Source organism: Bufo gargarizans, chromosome 1 (assembly GCF_014858855.1).
Source record: "Bufo gargarizans isolate SCDJY-AF-19 chromosome 1, ASM1485885v1, whole genome shotgun sequence".
NCBI lineage: Eukaryota > Metazoa > Chordata > Amphibia > Anura > Bufonidae > Bufo > Bufo gargarizans.
In genome coordinates this window covers 129760207-129774161 of record NC_058080.1, presented here as the reverse complement: position 1 = coordinate 129774161, position 13955 = coordinate 129760207, and the positions used below count along the sequence as shown (strand labels likewise).

Sequence of the window (13955 nt, the reverse complement as noted above, 5' to 3'; positions counted from 1 at the left end):
GCATTCACAGCTTTTAGTTTACTTGTGAATATTTGGAAAAAATTACTACTTGTTGTAACCTTTTATTAACAACTGTCTTTCCCAAGGTGCCTTTGGTTCATGCTTGAAGTTTTAATGGCAAAGAATGAAAACAACAGTCATTTATTCATGCAGAAAATGTGTGAGAGCATCAAACAGACTCGGGATGCCCAATCTCCTGACGATCCTAAAGCAAATGAAGTGAGTCAAAACTGCATTATGGCACATGCAAAAAGCCATATTGCAGCTCTATGCAAGCTCCAAATTGTTTCACCTGTAGAAATCTATGGGATCCTGTTGTACATCCATATGTCACTGATTTTAGTACAGAATTGCAGGGATTTTGTTTATCACTTATCAGGCTCAGTGCACACCATGACGCCTAACTGCACAATAACAATTACATGTATAAGGCACTGTATAAGCATAGCACAGTAAAGGGAGATTTATTAAGACATTAAAGGGGTTTCATTGTCTAGATATTGATAACCTATCCTTGGGTTAGGAGCTGAGCTTTGGTGCAATGACAAGACAATTGTGACTCCCTTGTTGCACCAAGCAGCTCATTTTACATATTAGCAAAAATGTGATCTCCTGCAATGGAGCCTTGGATCAGGAAGGTGTCCTTGCCCGCTCATCCTAAAACTGCACCTACTTTTCTCACCCCTGAAAAGGAAAAAAATCACCAATTATAAATGATGTGTACTGTGACTTGGGACATCAAAACACCTTTAATAAATGGGGATGTTTGTAGAGGTAGCACAGGTATAATGTTAGCGATCTTGCTCATTGCAAACAGTGTGGTCTCTGTCTTCTGTTTCTTAACTGCCCAGTTTTTGTATGGTCCGCATTTGATCTGTGTTTTTCCTCTTTGTAAGTCAAAACCAGGAGTGACCGAAGAGTTGAAAATCTTTCCATTTATACCTTTTCTCTGTAGGGTCCACTCCTTGTTGGTTTTTTTTTTTTTTTTTTTTTTTTTATTACAGATCAAATGCTCACCATATAATGACCATATTAAGAACTATGATCTGTAGGCAAAATTTGACTCCCTCCCCTTCTCTTACAATTTTTGCTTGGCTCTTTAATGAATATGCCCTGTCGCATTATTATGACCACCAGCTAATATATCCAGGCTAACAGTAGCAGAGTGACTGCTGTGTGCAGCGCGGACAGCAGCTGCTGGGCTCGGTAAGGTCCTGGTAGGTTGTCCCAGGTATTTGGAGCCATGCTGACTGCAGTGCACCCCGCAGCTGATGGAGGGTGCACAGAGAAGGATCCGTAGAGCCAACACAACTATCAAGGTGGTCCTATAGATGCTCAGCTGGGTTTAAGTCTGGGGTATTAGGAGGCCAAGGTAGTACTTGGAAGTTTTGGTCATGCTTTTCCAACCAATGGCATTTATAGCCATTGTCCTGCTGGAAGATCCCATCCGCCCCAGGGAAGACTAGTGGCATCTGTGGTTGTACATGATCTTCAAGGATGGATTTGAACAAAAATCTGTTGAGTGCTTTCCACATGGATAAGTGGCCCAGAGAATGGCAGGAAAACATTCTCCAAACCATAACACTGCCACCAGCAGCTTGTTTTCTTCCAGCAATGGTTGCAGGGTGATTGTTCTCTGCTCTTTCTCTGACTCATTGGAGAAGGCATCCCTTTGCCAATCAGTGTAGGTTCAATTCTGATATTACTGTGAAAATGGAAGCGGTTTCTGCTGATTCATCTTTTTTAGCAGAGGTGCAGTGACCATAACTCTGCTTCAGCGCCCCATACACAGTAGGGTTCACTGAACTGTTTTAGACACACGTCTGGTAGTCCCCCATTTTGGCAGTGCGTTGCTCCACTGTAGTATGTCGGTATACCTTTGTAGCCAACGTCCTCTCACATCAGTGGTACTTGGTGCTCTGCAGTTTCCACGTCACTTATTCACAATTTGTCCTCTCACGTTATACTTTCGCCACAGCAGCAGGTGAACAGTTCACAAACTGCGCAGTTTGAGAAATACTGTCACCTTTGGCCTGAAAGTTAATAATCATCCCTTTACAATTTGATAAATCACCCCTTTTACCCATGGCAGAAATGAGGGATATGTGTGCAGTCAGCCTATCGCACACCTTCTGTTCCCACCAGGCCAGCTCACCACACGACATGAGCTTGGCGCTGCCAACGTTTAAAGTAGAAAGTGGTCATAGTAATGTGATAGAGGTGCTTCTTTTTATTATAAAAGTAAAAAATGTTTTTTTTTGTGGCCTGACATATTCTGTTGTACTATGAAATAATAATCTTTGTTTTTAGAAATTGTATACGGTCTGCGATGTGGCTCTTTGTGTTATAAACAGCAAAATTGCGATCACCCTTGCCGAAGCACCCAAGGAACCTATGTTACCAAGTCGATTTTTTACGCAGCCTGACATGGTAATCCTCAGCCCTGTGAATCTTTTATTATAAATTGCTTGACATATATGTATACTGTCGTATATCTTCTATATAAAAAGAATCTTCATATAAAAGAGAGGATCAAAGAAAAATCTAATTATATGATCCTTCAGGCGGACATAATCGCCTCCAAGTTCTTTTATCGAATATCTTATGCTACTTTCACACTAGCGTTCGGGGCTCCGCTTGCGAGTTCAGTTTGAAGGCTCTCACAAGCGTCCCCAAACGCAAACGGATCCGTCCAGACCTACAATGTAAGTCAATGGGGACGAATCCGTTTGAAGTTGACACAATATGGCTCAATTTCAAACGGATCCGTCCCCCATTGACTTTCAATGTAAAGTCTGGACGGATCCGTCTGAGCAACTTTCACACTTTTTTTTCTAAACTATAATGCAGACGCATCCGTTCTGAACGCATCCCATCGTCTGCATTATAGGAGCGGGTCCGTCTGTGCAGACACCAGACGGATCCGCTCTGAACGCAAGTGTGAAAGTAGCCTACATTTGATTTGTGCAAGCAGTGAAACAAAGACAGTCTATGCAAAAATATATATGTAATTTTATTATACACAATACAAACCAAGACTATAACATTAATACAATTGCAAAGACAAACAATGAAGCTGTAAAATAATACCCAAAATATGCCACACGGTGGTGCTAACACACCACTACTTTACCAACACACACTAACAAGCTATCATGAAAATATGAGAATATACAATGTCTGCAGCCATCTTTACAGACCCAAACTCAATGCAGGAACTTAAGAGATGTTAACCCTTTGCTCTGTCACCTATGAACAATTTTGGTATATGGTAGTATGATATAGCTTATAAATTCCTTAACTTGGTATGGCTATGAAAAATAAAATTTCAGTCTCTGATAGCAGGATGATATGTAGTATTTATTGATATGCATTTTCTCTATCAATTATAATATTGCTGTGGCCACTTAACACTATAAATCCACACAAAATGGTGATTTATGAATACTACACATACAAAAATATACGTTACTAGATCAAAGGATGAGCAGAGTTGCGGAGGATAACCAGCTCTCAGGGATTGGATTCTCTGGTAGTCTGGACGCGCTCCTTGCCAAGGAGTGGCGCCACCCTGACCGGCGCCTTCATCTCACCAAGGCCTCTGATGTCCCTTACCCCTTCTCAGAGGATTCGGTCAATCTCTGGACGATTCCCCCTCTGGTGGATCCTCAGGTCGCTCGCCTGGCGAAAGCTACTACGCTTCCCCTGGCTGATGCGGCTTCCTTGTCAGATCCCGCGGACAAACGGGTCGACTCCTTAGCCAAGTCCGTTTTCATCGCAGCGGGCGCCGCCATCCGCCCTGCGTTTGCCGCCTCCTGGGTGGCCAAGGCATGCGCTATCTGGGCAAAGCAACTTCTCCGTGCCTTACCTTCTGACTCTGACCAGGGGGACCTGGCAGTGCTTGCCTCCCAGATCTATCAGGCTTCCAAGTTTCTTTGTGACGCCTCTATGGAATCGGCTCGCCGCTCCGGGCGTGCGGCCGCCAATTCTGTGGCTATCCGCCGCACCATCTGGCTTCGTTCCTGGGCGGCGGACTCCGCCTCCAAGAAGGCTCTGATCTCTCTTCCCTTTCTTGGTGGAAAGCTTTTTGGGAAACGCTTGGAGGAGCTCATCTCTGAGGCCACCGGAGGTAAGAGTTCTCTTCTTCCTCAGAATCAGCCTCGCCGCCGTCGTTTCCCCGGGTCGTCCTCCCGGACGCAGTCCTTTCGGTCCTTTCGGGCCCCTCCCGCCCGATCTGATAAGAAGCCTTCCAGGCCTTCCTTTAAGTCCAGGCCCTCTTGGCATGCCAAGCCCAAGCCCGCTCGCCCCCAGTCCACTAAGCCTCCTTCCGCATGACTCAATCCCCGTCACGGTGGGGGGGCGCCTGCTCGCCTTTCGGGATGTTTGGCAGGCAAACGTAGAAGACGCTTGGGTTCTCGAGGTGGTCTCTTCGGGGTACAGAATCGAATTCACCGACCTTCCACCCGGTCGGTTCTTCTTGACGTCCCCCCCCGTGTCTCCCGCCCGGGCAGACGGTTTTTTTCAGGCCATTCGTTCCCTGCGTGCTCTGGGGGTCATTGTTCCGGTTCCAGAGTCAGAACGCTTTCGGGGTTTCTACTCGAACCTGTTCACTGTTCCCAAAAAGGACGGTTCGCTCCGTCCTATCCTGGATCTGAAGGCGCTCAATCACTTCGTCCGGGTCCGTCATTTCCGCATGGAGTCCCTCCGGTCTGTGATCGCCTCCTTGGAGTTGGGCGTCTTCCTGTCTTCAATCGACATTCAGGATGCCTATCTCCACATTCCCATCGCCCTCTCCCACCAAAGGTTCCTTCGCTTCGCGGTGGGTTCTCTTCATTTCCAATTTGTAGCCCTGCCCTTCGGTCTGGCCTCCGCGCCGAGGGTTTTCACCAAGGTGTTAGCTCCCCTCGTGGCCCTTCTTCGTGCCAGGGGGGTCGCCTTGGTACCTTACCTGGACGACCTTCTGGTTCGGGCCCCGTCTCCGGAGGACAATCTGTCCAGCCTGAGCATCACCCTCTCGGCTCTTGCTCAGTTCGGGTGGCTTGTCAACCACTCCAAGTCCTCCCTTGTCCCACGCCAGAGGATGCTTTTTCTGGGCATGCTTTTCGACACTCGCCTCGGGCGGGTGTTTCTTCCCCCAGAGAAGGTCTCTTCTCTTCAGGCGGGGGTGCATCTTCTCCGCGGGCCGTCCTCTCTGACCATCAGGACGTGTATGCGCGTCCTGGGGAGGATGGTGGCCTCATTCGAAGCCATTCCCTATTCCCAATTTCACTCCCGGGACCTTCAGTTGTTCATCCTATCCAGGTGGGACAAGTCTCCGGAGGGTCTCGATCGCCTTGTCCGTCTCCCCCCTCAGATTCGCCTGGGTCTGTCCTGGTGGTTGCTTCCCCGGACGGTGTCCCTGGGCCGGTCCTTCCTCCCTCCCAGTTGGCGGGTGATCACGACCGATGCCAGTCTCTCGGGATGGGGAGCGGTGTTCGAGTCCCTCACGGTTCAGGGTCTGTGGTCTGTTCAGGAGTCCTCCCTGCAGATCAACGTTCTCGAACTCAGGGCAATTTTCTTAGCGCTGTCGCACTGGACCTCTCGTCTGCGCGGCCTCCCAATCCGGATTCAGACGGACAATTCCACCGCCGTGGCTTATCTGAATCATCAGGGGGGCACCAGGAGCGTGATGGCCCTGCTAGAGGCCTCTCAGATCCTGCGTTGGGCGGAGGAACACGTTCCCGTTCTCTCCGCCGTCCACATTCCCGGGGTCGACAATTGGGCGGCAGACTTTCTCAGTCGTCAGCTCGTCGACCCGGGCGAATGGTCTCTCCACCCGGAGGTATTTCTTCAACTGTGTCTCCGATGGGGAACTCCGGACGTGGATCTTTTGCGTCTCGCCTAAATCACAGGCTTCCACGCTATGCCGCGCGGTCCAGGGATCCGCAAGCTCTAGCGGTCGATGCCCTAGTTCTGCCTTGGTCCCAGTTCGACCTTCTATATCTCTTTCCGCCCATCCCTCTTCTGCCTCGAGTGCTCAAGCGTCTCAAGGCAGCCCGGGTGCCGGCGATTCTGGTGGCTCCGGACTGGCCCCGCAGGGCGTGGTACGCAGATCTTGTGTTTCTGCTCGCCGACGTCCCGTGGCGTCTCCCTCTGCGCCGCGATCTCCTTTCGCAGGGCCCTCTGTTCCACCCGAATTTACCGCAGCTTCGTTTAACGGCGTGGCTGTTGAGACCGCGGTCCTGAAGGCCCGTGGTCTCTCGGACTCTGTCATTCAGACGATGCTGAGCGCTCGGAAGCCTCAGTCGGCCCGTATTTACTACCGGACCTGGAGGGCGTACTTTGCTTGGTGCGAGTCCGGACGTTTTCGTCCCCTCCTTTTTTCGGTCCCTAATATTCTGGCCTTCCTTCAGGCTGGTTTTGAAAAGGGGCTTCGCCTGGCTTCTCTCAGGGGGCAGATTTCTGCCCTTTCGGTCCTTTTTCAGCGCCCTGTGGCCGCGCGGGCTCAGGTTAGGACTTTTCTACAGGGTGTCGCTCGCCGAGCCCCTCCCTTTCGCCTTCCGGTGGAGCCGTGGGACCTGAATCTTGTCCTCGATGCTCTTCAGTCTTCTCCGTTTGAGCCCTTGGCAGACATCTCTCTGTCGTTTGTATCGTTTAAGGTTGCCTTCCTTGTGGCGATCACCTCTATCCGCCGGGTCTCCGAACTGGCGGCGCTTTCCTGCCGGTCGCCTTTCCTGGTGTTCCATCAGGACAAGGTGGTTTTGCGCCCCGTTCCTTCTTTTCTTCCCTAAGGTTGTCTCCTCGTTTCATATCAATGAGGAGATTGTCCTTCCTTCCTTCTGCCCTAATCCTTCTCGCCCTCGGGAGAAGTCTCTCCATTGCCTGGATGTTGTTCGGGCTCTCCGCTGGTACCTTCGCCTCACGGAACCCTTCCGTCGTTCGGACTCTCTTTTCCTGGTTCCGGCGGGTCCTCGTAAGGGTTTGCCTGCCTCCAAGGCCACCATCTCTCGCTGGGTTCGGTCGGCTGTCAAGGAGGCGTACGCCGCAAAGGGCCGTGCTCCCCCTTCCAGGTTGACCGCTCATTCGACTAGGGCAGTTGGGGCTTCCTGGGCGGTGCGTCATCAGGCTTCGGCTGCCCAGCTTTGCCGGGCCGCCACCTGGGCGTCAGTTCACACTTTTTCTAAATTCTACCATATTCATTCCCTGGCTTCTGCTGACGCCAGCCTGGGGCGTAAGGTTCTGCAGGCAGCGGTGCTTTAGGTTGCTGTCTTGGCGTTCTTCTTCCCTCCCTCAGGGACTGCTTTGGGACGTCCCATGGTGCTGTGTCCCCCAATGCCACGCACGAGAAAAATGGATTTTTTGTACTCACCGTAAAATCCTTTTCTCGTAGTAGGCATTGGGGGACACAGATCCCACCCTTTCCTTTGGAGCATTTATTCTTGTTTGTGGCTCCGGCATTTGCTGTGGTTGTTGGGTCCTCCAGTTCAAGACTTGTCGGCGTTCAGTCTCATTTTAGTTCAGGTGTGGCGTTCCTACTGCTTTTGTACTGACTGAGTTATTCTGGCTCTAGCAGAGGGGTATAGCCCACCTGGGTGGAGCCAACCCTTTTTTTGTTTCTAGTGTCAGCCTCCTAGTGGCAGCTGGGCATATACCCATGGTGCTGTGTCCCCCAATGCCTACTACGAGAAAAGGATTTTACGGTGAGTACAAAAAATCCATTTTTTTCCCTTTCTTTTTCCCCTTTCTTTTTGTGATATCCTGGTACGTGGTAGATATCCCCATCCTTATCTAATGACCACACCCTTCCAGATTAGGAATTTCCAATCATGTTGTACGGGTGTGCTCATATGGTAAGGATCCTATGAGATCATATTTACCCAGAATGCACTATTGTGATTGGTGTCATGATATCCATCTGTCTCCAGATGGCACTGTTGTGTAACCTAATACATATTCGCTTAGTGAGACACACGGCATAAAGTGTGTGATATATATATATATATATATATATCTCTCTCTATCAATTGGTTTATGCTAGGACTAAATAAATCCACTATATGTATACATACGTTATACTTTCGATTATATGAATAAACACACACATCAGATGTTTCTCATGAAACGGCGTTACCGCCTTCATATCCTTGCAATAAGGTAAAATGACCTCCTTTTAGATAAACCTACATCTGTGGCAATAACTTTTAACTAACAATGCTCTCCATACATAGTCTGAACCTTATACAGAGTACTCTTTCTGTGACCTTTCCATTGGCCTACTCCAGACACACAGTAAAATTGTAACTATGGTTCAGGACAAACTTCTTCTTAAAGGCGATTAATGTCCATCTTGACTAGAAAAAGCAGCATCACTGTATCCTTATGAAAAGGCATAACAATACTATATGAACGAAGAAGAAAGTAAACCCCAGTTTGTGCGATATAGTAGATTATATTTAATCAGAAGTGCTGGAAATCATATACATGTGACGTTTCGGCCACGTCTGAGGCGTTATCATATCCATTGGCAGACTTGTGTCTGCATCTACTAATACTACGCCCATCATCTGAGCAGTTCCTATAGCGGTACCAGTCTGATGAAGGCCGAAATGTCATACATGTATTTGATTTACCGCACTTCTGATTAAATGAAATCTACTATATCGCTCAAACTGGAGTTTACTTTCTTCTTGATACAACGGGGTGGTAACCTGACCTCCAGTAGCGTACCTGCAAGAGTGCCACAAGCTTTTGTCATCAATACTATATGACCATTACAGATGTTCTTTACATTCAGAGTAGCATTATCCGTTGGCACACTGCCCTAAAATTAAGTTAATGAGGCTAATCTGCAATACCCCACAAAACCTGTGATCATGTGTGTCAGCAAAGTTTTACAATCCTACACAATCCCTTTGAGGCGTCCACCCTGTAATGATAATGAGATTGTGCACTCTGTTGCAGGAACAGAGCACTTGACGGGCAGCTACACGATTTTCAGTTTGACATCAAAAGTATTGCCCTGTCCTTAAGAGGTTAATTATTTCAATACATACTAATGATAAAAACATGTTACACGTTTTCCCTTTTTTGTACTTTTTGCGTGCTGAAATGAATTCCTTATTTTTCTGTTGATTTAGCTCGATTCTCCGTATTTGGAGAATAACAAATGATTCTGTATTTTGCAGGACTTCTGCAATGACAAGAGCTACATAAGTGAAGAGACGAGGATACTTCTATTAACGGGAAAGGTAATAGTTTAAACAGCCTGTAAAAATTAAAAAATTACATGATTATGGGCAGCACGGTGGCTGTGGTTAGCTCTGGTGCCCTGCAGCGTTGGGGTCCTGGGTTTGAATCCAACCAAGGACAACATCTGCATGGAGTTTGTAGGTTCTCCCTGTGTTTGCGTGGGTTTCCTCCGGGTTCTCTGGTTTCCTCCCATACTCCAAAGACATACGGATAGGGAACTTAGATTGTGAGCTCTATTGGAGACGGCAAATGATAATGTTGTTAAAAGGCTTCTGTCACCCCCCAAAAGTCATTTAGTGCGCTTACCTTTTTCTGTGGCTTAGTTTGTCTGTAAAACGAACAAGAATAGGATATGTTCTATCTTTTTGTGGGACAGAGATACGGACAACAGTGTCAATGAATGGGTCCGCAACTGTCCTGCGCAAAAATTCTGATCTGATGGAGAAAGAAAAATACGTTTGAGTGCATGAACATTTTCTGCTGCTGGTCTTTCAGAGGACCACTAATATACTTGGATTGCGTTTATAATGCACTTAAAGCCATAAAGTTTGTTCTTCGTACAATTCATGTTTATTTTTTTGTTTTGTTTTGTTTTTTTCTTTCCGGTAGCCAAAACCGACAACTGTCCTTGGTGCACTGAACAAGCCTCTCTCTGCCACTGGCAGGCGGCCTTATCAAAGGAGTTCTGGTACTGATGCTGTAATCAATACAAATATCATTTCCGAATCAGACCCTAATGTTCTTTTGCGGCAAAGGTAAAACAAAGACCACTTTCTCTTTTTTTTAATAACTAAAACTTAAATATGTGTTCACTAAGGGGGAGATTTTCTAAGCTATATGGCACACCCAATAGGTGCTTCCAAGTTAGAGACGTGTCGAAAGATGTTTTATAAAGGTTGTCTAGCCTGTGAGCTAACAAACCCTATGGTCCTAACCTGTGCCCCATCAAACACAAAGCCACACTAGTCTGTCAGCTGTCCCAGGATAACATATCATTCAAGCAGATGTGACCATTGAGGCCTGTGATTTGGCCCAAGACCCTTCCTGGTCCTTCAGGAACAGGACAGCGGACAGGCAAGTGTTTTTTTATTTGTTTTACAGATTTTAGGACCACAGGGGTTTTTCTGCTCCTGAGGGTTTTGCATGTAATTATTCCTTTGCATATAAGAAAGCAGGTTGTATTTATTCTTGCAGTTTTGTAAATAATAAATCATTTCTTTTTAGGGATCAGAGCTCAGAAGTATCTGAAATTGGTGTAAGTGAAAATGAGGAGCATCCAGTTAGATTGATCTGCGCCACTCCAGTCAAATGTGACGTGGTCAAGAGCAAGGTACAGTAACCTCACTACTTGTTTTGTTATATTTAAAGGGTCTTTCCAGAAATGTAATATTGATGACCTATTTTCAGAGATTATCAATATTACATTATCATATTCGCATGAATGGGATTGAACTGCACAAAGGCCCATGTGGCCAATGGACGTGACATTACAGTTCGATGAAGAGGCCGCAGTGCTCAAGCATGTGATCGGAGGTGGTTCCAGCAGTTGGAACCCCACTAATCAGATATAGGTAACCTATGCTGAGTATAGGGTATCACTATTTATTTAAATCCTGGAAATGCCTTTAATTCAAAACGGTCTTTCTTTTTTGTCACATCTTATGTCTTCTGATTTATCTTGTTTTACATGTGTTTTTATTTTTTGACAGGAGGTGATTACTGATCCGATAGCTACGCCAAATATTGGTACAGAAAGAGGGAAAAAAAGACCCGCAGCTTCACCAGGGACAGAAAATATTCATAAAGAGACTGAGGACAAAAAGGCAGATGATGTAGTTCCCACAGCACCACCCAAGCCTAGAAGAGGACGGCCACCAAAGTCAGAGTCTCAGGGCAGTGCAGCAAAAAATGATGACTCAAGCAAGCCGTCTGGACGAGGACGTAAGAGGGCAGCAGCCAGTCAAGCAAGTGCCCCTGGGATGGAGGCAGGTAATGCAAAGGTACCAAAACAGCAAGATCTTACAGCCAAAAAAACAGCACAAAGACAAATGGATTTACAAAGGTAACATACAAATATATATTTATATAATTTTTTGTATGACATTTTTTTTTATTTAAATGACTGCATTTAAATGTGGTTTTATAAGATTGGAAATGTTGCTTTTTTCTATGGCCATTCCTTTTCCTGTACATAGGCTGGCTCTGGTATTCTTGACCAATCCCATTCAACCTTGTGGGGCTTTGCTGCAATACCGCACACATCCCGTGATCAAATGTGGAGCTGTTTCTGGAACAAAGTGCCCATATTCTTCTAACCTCATGCTGCCATAGTCCTCTGCAAATTTACTGTTCTGAGTAGCAGGGATCTAATAATGCAGGAATGCTACAGGGTGTTTGCATTTACACTGCATTCTCAGCAATTCTAAAACACCCTGGGTCTGCATTATCATAGGCAAAAATGCTAACTTTGCCAGATAAATATGCATTATGAGAAAATATTTGCAGTTAGTTTTTATTAAACAGTTTGCTCTGTGTGTCTTCTGCAGCTTGTGTATTCTTATACATTGAAGGCCACTCAGTCTTTTTCAGTGTGAAATCCATCCAATAAGCTCTTTGATGGCTCACTCTTTAGCCCTAGTCTCTGCTCTCCTAGGCACTCATCAAAGCTGACATTGATACCAGCAGACTAACTTAAAGGGGTATTCCCATCACAATGATCACTGTTAAATCTGTTAATGATTCGACAGTGATCATTTTTGTAAATGCATTTAATTACCCAATTCCCACCCTTTTTGAGAAAATAAGTCCCCTCTTACCTGATTGTTGTCTTTCGTCTCCCCTGGTTACGGCCACCTCTCCTGTCGAATCACGCCGGAACGCGCATGCGCCATGATGACTTCTTACTGGCCAGTATAGTACAGAGCCGCGAACGCGCACGCTGGCTCTGTACTATACAGGCCAGGAATAAGTCACCATGGCGCATTCGCGGTGGCGTGCGCGTACAGGATATTGCCCAGCCGGGAGAAAATCTTCAGTCTTCTGCGCAAGCCCGGCCAGGAGAAGAATCCAGGAAGTGAACATCGTGCTCAACAAGGGTAAGTATAAAAGTAAACATCGGAATACCCCTTTAAATCAGAAGAGATGTCAGCTTCATGAATGTTTAGGAGAACAGATATGAGGGCCTGCAATGTATGAGAAGAACTGCAGTCTGCAGAAGCCACGTGGAGTAAAATGTTTACTTAAAGGTGTTGTCCGGGTTCAGAGCTGAACCCAGACATTCCTCCATTTTCACCCAGGCAGCCCCCCTGACTTGAGCATCGGAGCAGTTCATGCTCCGATGCTCACCTTTGCCCTGCGCTAAATCTCGCAGTGCAAAGGCATTTTTCTCGTGCTTTTTTCCATTGGGGGACACAGACCATGGGTATAGCTTAGAGGTATTAGTAGGAGGGACACTATGCAAATGAAAGAGCTCCTCCTCCTCGGGCTATACCCCCAGACTCCACCAGGAGGAACTCAGTCTTTGCTTAGTGTCTGGTGAAGGAGGTTGACACTCTCTGATTCTACTCCTTTTTGTTATTTTTATTCTAGATGGGGACACAGGTCGGCATGGCGCCTTCCTGGTCCCCCGTGGAGTGCCCGCCGCCGTCTTTGGGACGTTGCCTGGCTGCCTCCATTTCCCCCCAAGAAGATAAGTGGATCCGGGCTCGACCTGTTAGCTCCGGCATCCCACCAGCTGCTGGGACGCCTGCTGCCTACCCTCCTCCAGAGCACTGTTCTCCTGGATTGGAGTCAGAAGTCTGAAGAGGCGCATCCCTGCTGGTCTGGACATCGAGGGAGCATGCTGAGCAGATAAGTGTTGCAATCCCTCCCCCTCCCTCTGTGTCTATTTGTCTGTGGCTGCCTGGGTGAGCTTGAAGAAGGATCCTGATGGGGCACTTTCTTCATTTTGGCACTGGAGTACTGGCATCTCTTCCCCTTAAACTGTGGGCTTCAGCGCTTCTCTCGTCGGGCCTTGGCTGCTGCGCTCCCTCAGCGCCCGCCGGCAGGCCGCTCCTCCACGTGGTGCGCTTATTTTCGCGCGCGCGCTTATTTTCGCGCGCTTTTTTCGCGCCATAATGACGCGTTAGGGGAGGCGGAGCCTCGGCATGCCGCTCTGACTCTCCTTACACCGGAGACTGTTTGCTCATGGCCGTGCAGCTCCTCATCACTCTACTCCGTTTTGTGCCAGGCAAGCTGGTAGCTCAGTGGTACTGCTGCTGTTGCCCCATGTCCAGGCTTTCTGAGTTCAAAGCCCCTTTCAGCCTTCAAAAATTGTTTATATTATTCTAGATGGGGACACAGGTCGGCATGGCGCCTTCCTGGTCCCCCGTGGAATGCCCGCTGCCGTCCTTGGACGCTGCCTGGCTGCCTCCATTGCCCCCCAAAGAAGACAAGTGGATCCGGGCTCGACCTGCAGCTCCGGTATCCCACCAGCTACTGGGTCTCCTGCTGCCACCCTCCACCAGAACACTGCACTCCTGGACAAGGAGTCAGAAGCCTGATGAGGTGCATCCCTGCTGGTCCTGGAGTCGAGGGAGAAGTTCTGCAGGAGCAGATAAGTATTACCTGCATCCCTGCCTTTACCCCCTCCTCCACCCCTCCTCCACGTCCCTGGGGGCCTGCGGTCCCCGCTTGGGCATCTGCCATGTCCAGCGCGGCCGCTAAATTGGTCTTAGTCACCAAGGCAA

The 13955-nt window shown here is 47.8% G+C and overlaps 1 protein-coding gene across 3 annotated transcripts in view; it reads left to right on the top strand.

The window, feature by feature from the left end:
* Positions 1 to 13955, top strand: part of PDS5A (PDS5 cohesin associated factor A) — a 99252-nt gene that overhangs the window by 76554 nt on the left and 8743 nt on the right. For all 3 annotated transcript variants that reach the window (XM_044298477.1, XM_044298459.1, XM_044298468.1), the window contains 6 exons: positions 87 to 219; positions 2311 to 2430; positions 9165 to 9227; positions 9838 to 9983; positions 10453 to 10558; positions 10938 to 11290. In XM_044298477.1, coding sequence (XP_044154412.1) covers positions 87 to 219; positions 2311 to 2430; positions 9165 to 9227; positions 9838 to 9983; positions 10453 to 10558; positions 10938 to 11290 — 921 coding nt within the window. The remainder of the gene's footprint in view (positions 1 to 86; positions 220 to 2310; positions 2431 to 9164; positions 9228 to 9837; positions 9984 to 10452; positions 10559 to 10937; positions 11291 to 13955) is intronic.